Genomic DNA, 18,731 nt, shown 5'->3' on the forward strand with positions numbered 1-18,731 from the left:
ATCTCCTCCCTCTTGCATCTCCCGCACACCCTCTCTACCTCACCCCTCTAGGTGGACACAAAGCACTGAGCTGATCTCCCTGTGCTATGCGGCTGCTTCCCACTAGCTATCTATTTTACGTTTGGTAGTGTATATATATCTTATTTTATTGTGCATTGCTTTACTGCACTTTGCAGGTTATTGTGTTCTTTACAAATTGAAGGTTTGTGGCAACCCTGTGTTGAGCAAGTCTGTTGGTGCCATTTTTCCAACAACATTGCTCACTTTGTGTCTCTGTGTCACATTTTGGTAATTCTCACAATATTTCAAACGTTTTCATTATAATTATATTTGTCATGGTGATCTGTGATCAGTGATCTTTGATGTTACTATTGTAATTGTTTTGGGGTGACACAAACTGTGCCTATATAAGATAGTGAACTTAATCGATTGTTGAAATGACAACAAAGGATTTAGAATATTACATATATTACATAAACTTAGTTGATAAAGCAACGGCAGGGTTTGAGAGGACTGATTCCAATTTTATAAAAAGTTCTATTGTGGGTAAAATGCTATCAAACAGCATTGTGTGCTACAGAGAATCATTTGTAAAAGCAGGAATCGATGTGGCAAACTTCATTGTTGTCTTATTTTAGGAAATCGCCACAGCCACCCCACCCTTCAGCAACCACACCCCCCTGACAAGTCAGCAGCCATCAACATCGAGGCAAGACCCTCCACCAGCAAAAAAAATTGCAACCTGCTGAAGCCTCAGATGATGGTTAGTATTTTTTGGCAATAAAATATTTTTAAATTAAGATATGTACATTTTTTTAGACATAATGCTATTGGACACTTACTAGACTACAGTATAGTATAGACATAACTTTTATATGCACTGAGAAACCAAAAACTTCATGTGACTTTCTTTATTGCGGTATTCACTTTATTGTGGTGGTTTGGAACTGAACCTGCGATATCTTAAAGGTATGCCTATAAATTAGGAATTCTTCCACAAGAGGGCGCAAGAAGCATGGAGCAGGTATACCCATAGAAAGCCTCAGAATCACTAGCAGGGCTGGTGGAAGGTATTTCTTTCTCAAAGGAGGTTAATAAAGACTAAAGGAAGAGACTGTTACTTCAAATGAGAAGACGGCAACACAAAACTTCAAGGACATGAAAAAATCGAGGAAACAGGACATCACCAAAGGATTATAATTATCTTTCAGTAACTGATCTCAAAGACATGAAAATCTGTACTTTACATGATAAAGATTTCAAAATAGTTGTTTTAAGGAAACTGAATGAGCTACAAGAAAATACAGTTCAAAAAATCAGGAAAACAATACATAAACAAAATGAAAAGTTTAACAAAGAGACAGAAATCATAAAGAAGTGAATAAAAATTCTGGAGCTGAAGAATACAAGGAATGAAATGAAAAATGAAATGGAGAGCATCAACATCAGAATAGATCAAGCCAAAGGAAAAATCTGTGAGTTAGAAAATAGGAACTTTGAAGGTATCCAGTCAGAGAACAAAGGAAAAAAGAATGAAAAAGAATGAAGGAAGCCTATGTGATTTATGGGATACCATGAAAAAAAATACTTTGTGAATGATTGGAGTTCCAATAGCAAGAGAGGGAGAGAAAGGAGCAGAAAGCTTATTTAAGGAAATTAACAGCCGAGAACTTCTCAAATTTGGACAGAGATTTGGATATCCAAGTTTATGGATCTCATAGGTCACCAAACAAACTCAGCTTTAAGAAATTCTCTTCAAGACGCATTATACTAAAACTGTTAAAATTTAAAGACAAAGGGAGAATCTTAAAAGCAGTAAGAGAAAAGAAGCTTGTAAATTACAAGGGAACCCCCATAAGGCTACCAGTGGATTTCTCACTCTCTTCTGATGTAAGTGTAAACCTTACATCAGAAGAGAGTGGGATGATATGTTCAAAGTGCTAAGAGAAAAAACACTGCCAACCAAGAATACTGTATTTGGCAAAGTTATATTTTAGAAATGAAGGAGAGATAATGACTTTCCCAGAAAAGCAAAAACTGAGAGAGTTCAACACTACTAAAATACCTTACAAGAAATGCTGAAAGGAGTTCTTCCAGCAGAAATGTAAGGATGCTAATTAGTAACCTAAAAAATATACAACACACTCTTAAATTATATAAAAAATAAACTCAAAGTAAATTAAAGACTTAAATGTAAGACCTGAAACCAAAAATCCTAGAAGAAAACAAAGGCAATAAGCTCTTTGATGTCAGTTTTAGCAATTTTTTTTTTTGCATGTCTCCACAGGCAAGTGTAACAACAGCAAAAATAAACAAATGGGACTACATCAAGCTAAAAAGCTTTTGCACAGTGAAGGAAACCATCAATAAAATGAAAAGGCAACTGACTGAATGGGAGAAGATACTTGCAAATTATGTATCTGGTAAGGGGTTGATATCCAAAATATATAAAGAGCTCAGACAGCTCAATATCTAAAAAACAAACAACCTGATTAAAAAGTGGGCAGAGGAGCTGAAGAGATATTTTTCCAAAGAAGACATACAGATGGTTAACAAACACATAAAAAATGCTCAACATTACTAATCATCAGGGAAATGCAAATCAAAACCACAATGAGAACTCCCAACAAACAAAAGTCCAGGACCAGATGGCTTCACGGGTGAATTCTACCAAACATTTAAAAAAGAGTTAACATCTATCCTTCTCAAATTATTCCAAAAATCTTGCAGAGGAAGGAATGCTTCCAGACTCATTTTACAAGGCTAGCATCACCCAGATACCAAAACTAGACAAAGACACTATAAAAAAATAAAATTACAGGTCAATATCACTGATGGTCATAGATGCAAAAATTCTCAACAAAATACTAGCAAACTGAAGTCAACCATACATTAAAAGGATCATAAACCATGATCAAGTGGGGTTTATCCCAGGGATGCAAGGATGGTTTAATATCTGCAAATCAATAAATGTGATACACCACATTAACAAACTGAAGAATAAAAACCTTATGATTATCTCAATAGATGCAGAAAAAGCTTTTGACAAAATTCAACATCCATTTATGATAAAAACTTTGAACAAAGTGGGTATAGAGAGAATATACCTCAACATAATAAAGGCCATATCTGACAAACCTACAGCTAACATCATACTCAAAGGTGAAAAGCTGAAAGCATTTCTTCTAAAATCAGGAACAAGACAAGGATTCCACTCTAGCCACTTTTATTCAACATAGTATTGGAAGTCCTAGTCACAGCAATCAGATGAGAAAAAGAAAGAAAGGGCATCCAAATTGGAAAGGAATAAATAAAACTGTCACTGTTTGCAGATGACATGATACTATACATAGAAAATCCTAAAGATGCCATCACAAAGATATTAGAACTCATCAAGGTATTCAGTAAAGTTGTAAGATATGAAATTAATATACAGAAATCTGTTGCATTTCTATGCACTAACAACAATATCAGAAAGAGAAATTAAGAGGACAATCCCATTTACAATTGCATAAAAAAGAATACAATACCTAGTAATAAATCTAACCAAGGAGGTAAAAGACCTATACTCAAAAAAACTGTAAGACACTGATGAAAGAAATTGAAGATGACACAAACAAATGGAAAGATAACCCATGCTCCTGGGTTGGAAGAATTAATATTGTTAAAATTTCCATACTACCCAAGGCAATCTACAGATTCAATGTAATCCCTGTCAAAATACCAGTGGCACTTTTCACAGAATTAGAACAAATAATTCTAAAATTTATGTGGAAACATGAAAGGCCCTGAACAGACAAATATATCTTGAGGAAGAACAAAGCTGGAGGTATCACCCTCCTTGATTTCAAACTATACTACAAAGCTACAGTAATAGTAAGGAAACTATCAACAAAATGAAAAGGCAACCTATGGAATGGGAGAAGATATTAGCAAATGACATATTTGATATGTATCTGAAATATATAAAAAACTCAACATCAAAAAAACAGACAATACAATTTTAAAAATGGGCAGAGGGTCTGAATAAACATTTTTCCAAAGAAGACATGCAGATGGCCAACAAACACATTTGCTGCAGCCGCTATGGGAAACTGTATGGAGATTCCTCAAAAAATTAAAAATATAACTACCACACAATCCAGCAATTCTACTCCTGGGTATTTATCTGCAGAAAATGAAAACACTAATTTTAAAAATTATATAACCTTCTGTGTTCATTGTGGCATTATTTACAACAGGCTAGACATGGAAGCAACCTAAACTCTCACTGATAGACGAATGGAAAAAGAAGATATGGTATATATATATCCATATGTCTATCAATGAGCAATATTCATATATAGGTATATACATATCTATATATACACTGCCATAAAAAAGAATGAAATCTTGCCATTTGTGACAACATGGTTGGACCTAGAGGGTATTATGCTAAGTGAAGTAAGACAAAGACAAATACCATATAATTTCACTCATATGTAGAATCTAAAAAACAACACAAATGAACAAACAAAGCAAAACAAAAAAGACTCATAGAGGGAGTTCCCTGGTGGGCTAGTGGTTAGGATTCTGGGCTTTCACCGCCGTGGCCCGGGTTCAATCCCTGGTTGGGGAACTGACATCCCGCAAGCCATGTGGCATAGCCAAAAAAAAAAGACTCATAGATACAGAGAACAAACTGGTGGCTGCCAGAGGGAAGCTGGTGGGGAAGAGGGGTGAAGTAAGTGAAGGAGATTAATAGGTACAAACTTCCAGCTAGAAAATAAGTAAATCTTAGGGATATAATATACAACATAGGGAATATAGTCAATAATATTATAATAACTCTGTATGGTGACAGATGGTAACTAGACTTATCATGGTAATCATTTGAACATCAAATCACTATGTTGTACACCTGAAACTAACATAATATTGTATGTCAATTATAATTCAATTAAAAAAAGAAAGTGTAGAATATACTGGTAAAGGTAAGTTTATAGTTAAATTCAGAATACTCTAATACCTGTAATATGGTGGTGTGTTAGCCACTTAAGTGTAGTGTAAAAGTTAAAGAACAAAAGTATTAAAAATTTCTATAGGTACCTTAATTTGTTAACAAATACACAATACAAAAAGAGGTAATTGTGACATCAAAAACAAAAAAGGGGGAGGAGTAAAGAGTGTAGCTTTTATTTGTGATTGGAGTTAAGTTGCTATCAGCTTAAAATGGACTGTTTTAGCTATAAGATGTTTTATTTAAGCCTCATGGTAACCCCAAAAGCAAAAACCTTTAGTAGATTCACAAAAAATAAAGAGAGGGGAATCAGAGTATACCACCATGGAAGATCACCAATTCACAAAGTTAGGCAGAAAGAGAGGAAAAAGGGAACAATGGAACTACAAAACATCCAGAAAGCAATTAATAAGATGACATTAGTATGTCCTTAATTGTCAATAATTACTCTAAATGTAAATGGATTGAATTCAACAATCAAAAGGCAGAGGGGCTGGATGGATTAAAAAACAAGACCCAACTATATGCTGCCTATAAGAGACTCACTTCAGCCTTAAGGACACACATAGGCTCAAAGTGAAGAGATGGAAAAAAATATTTCATGCAAGTGGAAAAGAAAAGAGAGCAGGGGTATACTATATTTATATCAGACAAAATAGACTTTAAACCAAAAAGGGTAACAAGAGACAAGCACAGCCTCATTCACAGCCAGCAATCCATGCCACACAGTTCTCTCAATTGGAAACCTCAGTGAGATCTGTGTTCGAGCAGGGGTATACTATATTTATATCAGACAAAATAGACTTTAAACCAAAAAGGGTAACAGACAAGCACAGCCTCATTCACAGCCAGCAATCCATGCCACACAGTTCTCTCAATTGGAAACCTCAGTGAGATCTGTGTTCAGGCCATGATTTACATGATCAAAGGTAAGGACAACAACAGAATGGCCAGAATTGCAGCCTAGTCAATCAACTTTCTTTTTCTGAAAACCTTATGAAGAATATCTCATGGAAGTATTCCTGGCTCTCGTACTTCAGCCATCGGAAAGTTAAGAGTACCCCCAAACTCTTTTGTTTGACCGAAGAGTGTTGTATAGAAATGGCTGCTCCTTTGAGGTTGGCTTTCTACCACATGTGGATGACATGGATCAATCTGCCTTTGGGACTGGGAGAGTTTCCCAGCTTCACCTGGCGCTTGACTCACCTTGTTGCCTTCTGTTGCCCTTTCTGTGGCATGTTTTCCGTTCTGCTAGATTGCCCTTCAGTGACTGAAAGACGGCCAGTCACCACTTAGGCCTGTGCAGTCATGTAAGTCTTAGTACTAAGTGGGATCCCCATATGTCTTGATGTCTCTCCCTAAGTTCTGCACTTAACACTTGCCTTTGTCTTAGGAAATACAGAATTTTGAGTTCCTCTGAGGCATGAAATAAGATGTCTCATTAATAACCAGCTTTCCTGTCCTTGCTTTGCTGTCAGGAGAGAACTGGATAGTAAAACCTATGATTTATTTGGACTGGCTCCATTAAGAACTGACAGAGTGATGACTTAATTCCAATAATGCTTTATTCTTACTCTGCATTTTGAGAATTCCCTCTAGCTGTTCCTCTGCTGGAAGTGACTCTTAGTCACTAATTCTAAACTCACTCCAAGAGTATAAAACAGTACACATCACCTAAAATTTCAGTGGAGTAACCTTTGTCACTATAAAATTTTGTAAGCCTTTCAAAGTCTTTCTCAAATTATTATCAGAAGATTGAAAAGTCCAGACAATTTACAGGTTCTCTTTTTGACTGACTGACTTGCCCTTACAGGTGTTTCAAAAGGACCCTGCAGTTGGTTGTACAGTGATGAATGTGTTGGTTAGTTCGCTCATCATAGGTTTATTGGGTGTCTGTTCTCTGTCATGCTCTGTTGTAGGTGTTGGTAATGGTTCAGTGAATAAAACAGAAACCTGCCCTCATTTAGTGATGGAAGATAGACAAAAAACAGAGGAAAAGAAGAAATTGGTTATCTGAGCGTGAGAAGAGCTCATGAGAAGGAGAGAAATGAATTGGGGAAGGAGATGTACCTTGCTGGTTTGATGGAGACAAGTAGGGAAAGCATTTCAGTTTTAAATATTGTTGTCTGGAAAGGCCTCACCGAGAAAGTGACATTAGAGCAAAGGTTTGAAGGAGAGAAAGGAGTGAGCCATCTGTATAATGGGGGGAAAAGTTGTCCCAGGCCGAGGGAGCAGTGAGGACAGGGGTCCTGAGATAGGAAGTGTCTATTATATTCCAAACCAGGCTGATGATAACAGCACACAGACTCAGTGCTTCCTGCATGCCCCACACTGTTCTGAAGGCTTTATATCCATTATCTCATTCAGTCTTCCATATTTCCCCAGTCCCGATTTATAGATGAAGAAACTGAGGCACAAACAGCTTAAATAACTTGCCCAAGATTACTCAGCTAGAAAGTGGTGGAACCCAGGCAGTCTGGCTCCAGAGTCTATGTGCTCAACCACTCTGCTTTGCTGCCTGGTGTTTAATCATTTGGAGATGCAGAGGGCACTGCTCATCACACTGCACTGGGCCCCTTTGCTTTCAGGAGGAAATATTTTCCTGATCTTAATATTGGCAGTAGTTGTGCTTGTCTTGAGCCACTGGTTTATTTTAATCTACCGAACACCGTGATCTGTGATGGTTACTGATCATGATTTTATGTCGGCCATTGAATACTTACCACTCTTCTTTCTTTCTTCATGTTGTTATATTTTGTCTATCATTGTAAACTCCCTTATATCCCTTTAGATATAGGGAATGATGAATGAATAGAAGTACATTTAAAAAGAAGACTCAGAGTCCTTAGAAGTTTGGAACTAGGTGGCAAGCAGCCCTGGCTCTGGGAAAAGCCACCCTCCAGCTTGGCCTTGTGCGACTAGGATTCCCATTTCTCCATTCTCCTGGCTATGGCCCTTCTCCTTTTGTTCATACTCAGGGCTCCCGCAGCAGGAACTGACAGAAAGGGACAGAAGCAGGCTTCTCTTTGAAACTCCAGCCTGACTACTACAGTCCATGTGGCAGTTAGGAGCATGGACTGAGATCAGACAAACAATTCATACCCTGACCACCACCTATCTGGAGTCTGAGACCTCACATCTTCATCTGTAAAATGAAGGTAAAAATAGTGCCTACCTCCTAGAGTCGTGAGGATTAAGTAGGATCATGTTCACAAAGTACACAGCACAGAGCTGATGCATATAAACACTATGGAAATCTTAGCTGTTATTATCATTAGTTACTCTTCTTTAACAACAAACAGAACAAACTACTGTCTTTAAAAACAAACCACTGTCTTTAAAAACAAACAAAAACCCCTGGGTTTTTGGTTGAAATCTGGCTCTCCACATTATCCTGCCAGATGCCCTGTGGGGCTTCTCTGTGGTACTGATCCCTCACATCTTGGCTCCCAAAATGGATATGGCCTATTGGAAACAGAATAAAACAGGTATGAATAGTGAATAAAACCAACGAGCACAGCCAGGTTCCAACTTACTAAAAGACTCAGTCACTCTAAAGATAGGGTTTCTCAGAGATACTGTGAGAGAGAGGACAAGTACCTCGGCTTTGTCAGCCTGTCCTCCTCCCCGCAACACCTTCTAATTGCTCAAGAATAGTCTAGGCTTCTTACAAAATTGGCATTGACTTTTTAAGGATTACTTCAAGTTATGCAAGAAGAAAATGATCCTGCAAAAGAAGCTCACAAAGTTCAGTTAAATATATTTTAATGAATTGTGTTAGAATGAAAGAAAGGCTTTTTCAAAAAGCTTATATGTTTAATAATTTTTTTTTCATCCTGTAAGTATATTGAACCCTGACCTTGGAGTGGAATGGCCCGGTACTGTGGAAAAAACATGTGCGTTGAACCCGACTCTCGGCTCTGCATTTGGCGGCTGTAGGAAGTTCCATCAAGGCCACGGTGTCCTCATCTGTACAATGGGAATAACACCTACCTCACAAGGCTGTTGAGAGGATTAAGTGGCATGGCTCTAGGAACTTTCCTGGCAGGTAACAGATTTTCAATGATGTTAATCTGATTTTTTGAAGCTTTTTCTTCAGTTATTTTACTTTCTGCCACATCATTAGAAATGCTTAATTATTCAGGATTTTTTACATCCAGTTTATGGATTATCAAAGCCCTTTGCTAATAAGTCTGTCTCCTGCTGACTTTTATTTATTTATTTTTAACATCTTTATTGGAGTATAATTGCTTTACAATGGTGTGTTAGTTTCTGCTGTATAACAAAGTGAATGAGCTATACATAAACATATATCCCCATATCTCCTCATCTTGCATCTCCCTCCCACCCTCCCTATCCCATCCCTCTAGGTGGTCACAAAGCACTGAGCTAATCTCCTTGTGCTATGTGGCTGCTTCCCACTAGCTATCTGTTTTACATTTGGTAGTGTATATTTGTCCTTGCTACTCTCTCACTTCGTCCCAGCTTACCCTTCCCCCTCCCTGTGTCCTCAAGTCAATTCTCTACGTCTGCGTCTTTATTCCTCCTGCTGACTTTTAAAATTGCAGTGTAACTGCCTATCAGCCTGTCAATTATGAGAAATAGCAGATGATTCAACATCAATATTGCTGAATGCCTTGGTAAAATGGTTTTATGAAAAAGTTTGAAGCTATAGTTAAAAGGGAGCTTTATTTATTTATCTATGGACAGATTTTTCAAGTTGATAGTTTTCTCATTTTTAAGATTTATTTTTTCTATTTTGTGCAATTATCACAAAAATGTGAAGGTCAGAATGAAATCACTCATTATTCTATTGCCCAGAAATAACCACTATTAACTTTTAATTTTTTTCCTTTTTATATTCATAGTTCTTTATATGACTTTTTCCACCTAAAAGTCTATCATAAATACTCTACCATATTGCTAACATTTGAATTACTTTCATACTGGTTATACTGCAACCTACATAATCATTTTTCCTAATTTAGACATTAACATTCTTCGAAACTTCTCTGCAAGAAATGTTTGGGTGTAAGCCTTTGTCTGCATTCCTGATTAGTGCCTGAGGATACATTTCTAGAAGCAAAATTATTGGATCAATATCAGGTCAACATTCTGTGTAACATGTCCTCCAACTTAAAACCTAGTCACTTAAAACTTAAAACAGCAATCATTCATTTGCTTGCAATTTGGGGACAATTTGTCTTTGCTCCACATGTTAGCTGGCTGGGGTGGCTTGACTGGGGCTAGAGGATCCACTTCTGAGGTAACTTTCACATGACTGACAAGCTGGTGCTGGCTGTTGGCTGGGGCCTCAGTTCCCCTCCAAGGTGGGCATCTCCACTGGGTTCAGAGAGGGAGGAGGTGGAAGCTGCCAGTCCTCTTAAAGGTTAGGCCTGGAACTGGTACAGAGTCTCTTCCACCATGCTCTCTCAGTCAAAGCAGTCACAGGTCAGATTCCAGAGGCGGGGGAAGTGAGGAATTTGTGGCCATATTTAATCTACCATAATCAAAGAGCATATTGTTGAAGGATCTTTATACACATCACCAAGTCACTTTCCAGAAAGGTGCTGATATGCAGTTCTACCAGGAGTTCATGAGAATTCACACTTACCAACATTAAATATTAAAAAGTTTAAAATCTCTACTTATTCAACATATGAAATGTGGGATATCATTGTTTTACTTTGAATTTACCTCATTCTTTGTGAGCTTCCATATGTTTGATAAAAATTTATATTTCTTCCTTTGTGAACTGTCTGCTCATTTTGGGGGCAATTTATGTGTTAAACAAACTTATAGAATTACATGAGTTTATTACTGACATTAAGAATGGGCCATATTTGTTGTAAATATTCCTTTCATTTCTCTCAGTTAAAAATCAAAAGCCTTTCCCTGTTATTTGAGAAAAAAGTTAGACAAAACTACTTTCTATTAAATTCACATGATTTTCATAAGAGTCTGGCAGCCATACATTGGTCTCAAAATATTGATATATAATATAATAAAATATTTTGGATAAATGTCAGTTTTACTCACCTAACATGTCAAGAGAAACCCAGGAGATAATCTGATTTATTAATAATCTTCATTTTGGAGGGACTGAACCAAAAAAGAGTTTAGACATCTTTACTGGAACAGAAATGGAGGAACAAAATTATGTCAGGATACCTTAATTTTCTCTTTATCCCTTTAGCTCTCTGGTAGGCAAGCCCCTTAACCTCGCTGAGCCTCAACTTTCTTAACTGTAAAATGCAGATAATAGCAGGTATGCTCTGAGGCTTAGAGAAGATGTTTTTAAGGGGCCTAGCACAGGCAGGGCCTGGTCTGTGGTGGGCACCATCAATTGTTTGCCTCTTACGTTCTGCCTTGTGAATCAAGAAGGACCTTACTAGGCCTGAATCTCAGAGTAAGTTCTCTGAATGGCTTTCCAGGCCAGGACTTGGATTGTGTGAATGCCATTATTCAGCTCACCTCTGTCCATTAGTCATGGGTAGGTATTACTACACAGTGCATTGCACTGTGGTGCAAATCAGGTGCTTTGTTCCAAATAGCACATCACGATTGTCAGGCCACAGCTGGAGCAAATGTCTGTGTTGTCGTATGGTATACTCCTTGAGAATGACCCTTGGGGGAACTTCTTAGAGCAATCTGGTGTCCAGTCTTAACACTCTGAGAGTTCCATACTAGTATTATGACTAATAATACCTTTTACTTGTATGTCACTAGATAGTTTTCACAGGACTTTCATGTGTTTTCTCTCCTTTGATCTTCATAGCCATCCTGGGAGGCCTGCAGGTCAAGGAATATTATTTCCCTTATATGCGTACGAAAGTCAAGGCTTGGAGGCATTATGACTTGCCCAAAGTTAAAAAGCTAGTAGGTGCCAGACCCAGTACCAGAGGGCTCCCACAGGCCCCATCCAGAATTTTTCTATTGGATCATATGCTGCCTAACTTCACCACCAAGGACATTACAGCAGGTGACCCTAGGATGAGGAGATGTATAGGATGGATTTTTTTTTTTCTGTCTTCCATTAAAATGGGTGGGTGAGTGTAGTAGTCAGTATGGACCCTGGAGTCATTATCTACATTTGGATCCTGGTTCCATCTCTTGTTAGTTGTGTGTCCTTGAGGAAATTATTTAACCTCTCTGTATCTCAGTTTCTTCATATATACAATGAGAATACTGGTACCTAACTTATTGGACTGTTGGGGGTTTAAATGAGACCATCTATGAGAATCACTAGCACAATGCCTGGCATCTAAGTAAACACTAACTAAAGCCCCTGTTCTTACTTGGCGTGATCTGAGAAACTGAAAGCTTACTTCCCTTTAAAACGTCTGCACTGCAGGCCTTTTGCTGAGCCTTGGACTTCAGGCATTGGTTTCAGGAAGCCTCTGTTTGTAAGAGAGCCATTGTCCGTGGGAGAGGCAGCTGTCTGCACTATGCTGCACTGCACTGAGTGTCCTCCACCACTTTATCACAGTTTATCAGATTGGCCCTGAGGGGATGGAGCACAGGACAGGTAAACACTGATTGTTTAAAAAAAAAAAAAAGCACCCATTAACCAATGTTAACATTTTGGTGTATTCCTTGCCCACCTTATACAACCTTTAAAAAATTTGAATTGAAGGAAAGTAGAATATGCTACCCCCAAATATGCCATTTTGGTGTATCGATTACTTTGGATTAAAGTTACCTAAGAAACAACTGGTGCAAGAACACTCTGACCCTCCTTTGTACCCCTGAAAGCACGAAATAAATCTCCTATGTGAAAGGAACTCTCCGGGTACCAGGAGGCTAGAAGGCATCCTTATCACCAGAGACAGGGAATTTAGGGCTGAGAAGGCTATATAAACAAACCTTGTTACTTCTTCGCTAATTTACTACCCCAAGCCCAAACTCCTTTATCTTGTCAATTCTTTACAAACTTATTGTTTCTTTGTCAAGCAGGGATAAAAGCTGCCTGCTTTGGTCACTTCTTTGAGTCTTATATATTTTATTGGGCTCCTGTACTTATGAAATTAAATTTGTTTTTCTCCTGTTAATCTGTCTTATGTCAATTTAATTATTAGGCCAGGCAAAGAAACTAGAAGGGAAGAAGGGAAAAGTTTTCTGCCCCTGCAGAATCATATTGTATAAAGACTTTTCGTGATTTTCTTTTTTCACTTCATATTTACATTGTCTTTCCATCTCCTTAGTAATCCTGAAAAACCAGCTTTCATGGTTGCATTGGATTCCATAGGTGGAGACACTGTTATTTATTACCAATTTGGTATGTGAGATAGTTAGTTTTTATTTTTGTATTATAAATAATGCTACAGTAAACATCCTTTTACACATATTTTTGAGATCTTCTCTGATTATATCCTTAACATAAATTCCTAGAAGTGGGATTGTTAAAGGTTATATGCATTTTGAGAAATACTGCCAAACTGCTCACTAGAAAGTTGTATAAATTTACTACTCCCACCAACAGTGTATCAGGGATGAAATCATTCAAGGCCTTCCACATTTTTCCTGACTTTTCTTTCCACCTGAATTATTCCAAATATATTCCTGTATAAAGCCTTTACTTCAGATCTGCCCTCAGTTACAGCTACATTGTTTTGATTTCAAACATCCTTCCATGGGTACCATCTCAGGGCCTTTCCCATGCCTTTCTGGAAATGTCTTCATCCTCTTCATCCATCTCTGAATCATATGTCCTTAACTCAAATCCCCACCCATCTGCAAAGCCTTTCCTGATTGTTGAATTTAGTAAACTACCCTCCCTTCTCTGAAGTCCTTCCATCCTCTATTGTCTGTGCCACCTGTATGTCAGTTGTCACATGCTGCCTAATCTTGTGAATTGTTTTTTTTTTATGTATGCTTGCATTGTTTCCTGAAGGACTCGTACAGTACAAAATTACACTTAAAAATGCCTTATATTACCCATTACATACACAAATGTAGCTTTGTATATGTAATTATATTGTAATCCGTATAATGTATATAATAATATATAGTATAAAACTCCAGTGGGGGATCATAGTGAAAACTTAAGTCACCTTTTGGGTAACTGTCCCACTGGATCAAACCCTCCCCATTGTTTCAGTCACCAACAAAAAACAGGTATCCCTGTCGGGCCTGTCCCAGACATCCGGGAGGCTCCAGCCTCTTTGAATTTAAACTTCCTTTGTACTATGCTTATCTAAATTAAAAATGATAGGAACTCTTTTTTTTTTTTTTTTTTTTTTGCGGTACGCAGACCTCTCACTGTTGTGGCCTCTCCCGTTGAGGAGCACAGGCTCCGGGCTCCGGACGCGCAGGCTCAGCGGCCATGGCTCACGGGCCTAGCCGCTCCGCAGCACGTGGGATCATCCCGGACCGGGGCACGAACCCGTGTCCCCTGCATCGGCAGGCGGACTCTCAACCCCTGCGCCACCAGGGAAGCCCTGATAGGAACTCTTTTAAATCATAAAATTATGAAAAGAACAATCTGTTTAATGTCTAGAATCAGGAATCAAAGTCAATTTGACAAAGGATATATGCATATTGCAACAAAAAACCTTTAACCTGAATGATATAGGAAGTCTAGATACTGTTAGTGGTCAGAAATGATACCTCTTTCAAGAAATACTAAGATTGAAAACATCTTAATTAAGTCACATTATATAAATAATTAGTTACATAATGCGAACATACCACAAGAATCTGAAAATTCTATAATTTCATGTTGCATTTAGATATAATGAGTGCTTCTTCATCTTAACTAGATCATAATAACTAGATCACTAATGATCTAGTTAACTTTCCTGGCAATCTTAGAAGACAAGGTATATGAGAAAATAGTTAAAACTGATATTCATAATACTTTATAATAGAGTCCATCATCCTGCTGGAGTAGCATGACCATACTTTCAGAGAGGCACTAATTGTACAAATGAAGAATCGGAGACCTGAGGAGATTAAAACCTTGGTTAAAGCCATACAACCATAAGTGAGGTTCCCAGGTCTCACACCCAGGTCTGCCTGCTCTTAGTCTAGCTTACACTCAAGAATTTCTTTGCCTTTTAATTTGCTTTATTTTCCTCAAAGCACTTACCAGCCTCTGATAATATTATATATTTACTTGCTAACACTCACATGTAAGCTCTGCAAGGACAGGAGTAAAAATCCCTAATAAAAATTGCTCTGGGGGACTTCCCTAGTGGTGCAGTGGATAAGAATCCGCCTGCCAATGCAGGGGACACGGGTTCAAGCCCTGATCCAGGAAGATCCCACATGCTGCGGAGCAACTAAACCCGTGCACCATAACTACTGAGCCTGTGCCCTAGAGCCCACAAGCCACAACGACTGAGCCCACGTGCCACAACTACTGAAGCCTGTGCGCCTACAGCCCGTGCTCAGCAACAAAGAGAAGCCACCCCAATGACAAGCCTGCGCACCACAACGAAGAGTAGCCCCCGATCACCTCACCTAGAAAAAAGCCCGCAAGCAGCAGCAAAGACCCAATGCAGCCAAAACTAACTAACTAACTAACTAACTAACTAACTAACTAACTAACTAAATAATTGCTCTGTTCCCTGCTGTATCCCAGACCTAGAGCAATGGCTGGCATCTAGAAGACAAAAAATAAATATTTGTAAAATGTATACAAATTAAAAAATAAATCCATGTAATTTCAAGTTTGAATTGATAGCAGTAAGATTGGCTTCTATGGCAGCAGTCTGAATAGCCTGATTCCTAGATCCGAGTTCTTCATTCATTCACCCATTCACTCTGCTTTGATTTTCTTCACATACCTTATCACACCTGAAACTTTAGTATATACTTGTTTATTGTCTCCTTCCTTTATTTTAATATAAGCTCCAAGAAGGAAGGGGTCTTGCCTGTGTTGTAAAGTGCTATATCTCCACGTAGAAAACAGTATCTGGCACATAACAGGTGTTTGAGAAATATCCCTTATCATGAATTAATAAGTGTATTCATGTAAGAAATATTTGTTGAGCGCCTACTACACGACTGGAACAATTTATCTTTAGTCTCATGAGGGAGAAAGACAAGTCAACAGGGAATTTTGACACAGGTAAGATTTACTGTAGAAGAAGGAAACACAGAGAGACCCCTAACCTGACTATGATGGGTCACAGAGAACTTTCCAGGTAGGATTTATCCTGAGTCAAGCTTGAAGGGTGACAGCATATGCAAAGGCACTGGGCCAAGTGAGAATATGGCAAAGTGCTGGACGTGCAAATATTTTGATATGAGACTGGGAGTTAGGGTTGGAGAAGGGGCCAGAGAAAGCTGGAAAGCCAAGGAGCTTGTATGATATGCTAGGATCTTGGACTTTATTCTGAGGTCAATGGAAGATTTTTTTTTTTTTTTTTTTTGTGGTACGCGGGCCTCTCACTGTTGTGGCTTCTCCTGTTGCGGAGCACAGGCTCCGGACGCGCAGGCTCAGCGGCCATGGCTCACGGGCCCAGCCGCTCCGCGGCATGTGGGCTCTTCCCGGACCGGGGCACGAACCCGTATCCCCTGCATCGGCAGGCGGACTCTCAACCACTGCGCCACCAGGGAAGCCCTCAATGGAAGATTTTAAGCAGCAATTTGACGTGAGCAGATTCTCTTTATTATCTCACTGTAAGCTTGAGAGGAAGGACAAGGCAGCAAAATCGATCCTCATATCAGCTCCACAAAGTCATCAAGTTGTAGGTTTGACACGACACCTGAGCTCTTCAGTTTGTCAAGCACAGGCATGAGATGGAACTGTACAGCCCAATTAGCCTCCTGCCTGGTTGGTGAAGAAAGCTGGTTATGGGCTCAGCCTTCCATGAGTGGGAGGCTGGGGTGTGCCATGGCTCCATGAAGATGGTCTAATTCCAGTACAGCTCCTGGTGACAGTTTATGGGTATTTTTGAAATGCCTGCCAGGATATTTCTCACTAGTGTAAAACTTAGAATTAAGTAAAAATCTAAATATGTAAAAATCTTGATAAGCTAGTAATTAATACTCTAACTCTAGAGTGCCAGTGCCCTAAGACCTCAGCTTTTATCAGAACCTCATGCCAGCCCAGGAATGCAGGAAATCACACTGTTGTCCTGTCTGTCCTGTAGCTTGGAACAGGGCGGGAGTTGACTACTAACCCTGGTTCCCCATACCATGAGATCAAAAAGTCATCTCCCCATTTGAAAGAGATATGGAGTGTGTTCATGGGGGTAGTGGCTCAGAAAATCAGGTTTTCTGGAGTCATGGGGCAGGTGGAGCAGGCTGGTCTCACCTCCTTCCCAACTTACCACTGATGCACCAGCCCACCATCTCTCGTGGGTAAGCTCTCGACAGCCACCCAGCATATGCCACAGTCCTACACTCTTGCCTTCCTCCATCCATGTCATGTGAAAGGACTCTTTTTAATAAATGAGCAAGTGTCCTAAGCAACATTATCCAGAGATTGTCCTTTCCATCCTCAAATACTGTGACTGGGATCACTCAACAGCACTGTGATGTATTATTTTCAATGAGGTGCCTTTCTTAACTGTCCAAATGCTGTCTTGTTTGGCCCCTAAATCAATAAAGTGTGTTAAAAGTTTGTTAAAAAAAAAAAAAGTTGGTGACCTGTGGCCTTTTGGAAAGTCCTCCAGGTATTTATCCAGAAATATATGTTCATGAAATTCTGAAACATCATCATCAAAACCTGCTTCATTGTTAATTGGGAACTCCCACAATTTCCCCTCTTTTGTCCACTGGATCATCTCTTCAAAACCATTCTGAAAGTGTTGTTCATTAACTGCCGCTAACTGCTTAGCAAATTTTTTTTTTTCATTTTGAAAAAACTATTTACTTTTTTCCAAATATTATTCCAAATACATGTTTTACAGGCCACTATGGGTCAGAAACATTCTATAAAAGAAAGCATTTTGATAGACATTGGAAATAATTTTAATAGAAGAAAAAGCTCATATTTATCTAGATGTGGCTATGTTACACAGGAAGATTTCAGCATCCAAAGTGCAAAGACGAAAATGACTGTGGCTTTTCTTGCCATTCAAAATATAGACAATCTTCCCTTATAGCCTACTCTTAATTGTTAGTTGGGTGCCAAAGAGACGGTACACTGACCTTTAGAAGCAGGGCTTCTAAATGGAAAAGGGGGTGGGGGGTGTCAAGCATCAGAATGAATTCAACTTAGGAACAACCTGGCTTTGACCCCAACCAAACCCAAAGTCCAGCCAGAGGCCTATTAGAAATAAATATAAATTTTAGTATCACTTTTACAGGGTTGTGCCACTTAACACTATTAAACCTAATCAATTCAAATTAAAGCTAAGCACACTCCCATTATTAGTTCAGTCCTTACTGTATAGGAAGATGAAAACTCTCCTTTTCTCACTTTAATCATGCATACAATTTTAAGTAATAATACAAATATTACATTTAATACTTGGAGATTTTTTAAAATAATAAGGTGGGTAAGCAGAAAGTCAAAGTGATAATATGAATTAACTTTGACTGAATCTCCAGTTTCCTGAGACCCTATGCCAGTCTGTGTCAGCAAAGCCTACTTCCACCTGCATGTAATAGGGAGATAATAGGGGGCCTGTGAATGTATGTTGGGATAGAGGGATCTGTGCTTCTGGGGGAAAACTCCCAGACTAGTGAGAGAAAGTGCTTGGTGAGGAGAGTGTCCGTTTAGCCAGCTCACCTATAGTTGGCCCTGTGTATGAAAAGTATGATGTTAACTATATAC

At 38.7% G+C, this 18,731-nt stretch overlaps 2 protein-coding genes across 2 annotated transcripts in view; both read left to right on the forward strand.

Moving 5' to 3' along the window:
* Nucleotides 1-18,731, forward strand: part of NMD3 (NMD3 ribosome export adaptor) — an 89,565-nt gene that overhangs the window by 68,252 nt on the left and 2,582 nt on the right. The window contains exons 17-18 of the mRNA XM_055082711.1: nucleotides 639-763; nucleotides 2,288-2,423. Coding sequence (XP_054938686.1) covers nucleotides 639-763; nucleotides 2,288-2,423 — 261 coding nt within the window. The remainder of the gene's footprint in view (nucleotides 1-638; nucleotides 764-2,287; nucleotides 2,424-18,731) is intronic.
* OTOL1 (otolin 1) overlaps nucleotides 8,052-18,731 on the forward strand; it is a 231,812-nt gene continuing 221,132 nt past the window's right edge. Inside the window, exons 1-2 of the mRNA XM_055082768.1 lie at nucleotides 8,052-8,157; nucleotides 8,843-9,047. The gene's annotated coding sequence lies outside the window, so the exon portion shown is untranslated. The remainder of the gene's footprint in view (nucleotides 8,158-8,842; nucleotides 9,048-18,731) is intronic.

The sequence above is a fragment of the Physeter macrocephalus genome, chromosome 1 (genome assembly GCF_002837175.3).
Source record: "Physeter macrocephalus isolate SW-GA chromosome 1, ASM283717v5, whole genome shotgun sequence".
Taxonomy (NCBI): domain Eukaryota; kingdom Metazoa; phylum Chordata; class Mammalia; order Artiodactyla; family Physeteridae; genus Physeter; species Physeter macrocephalus.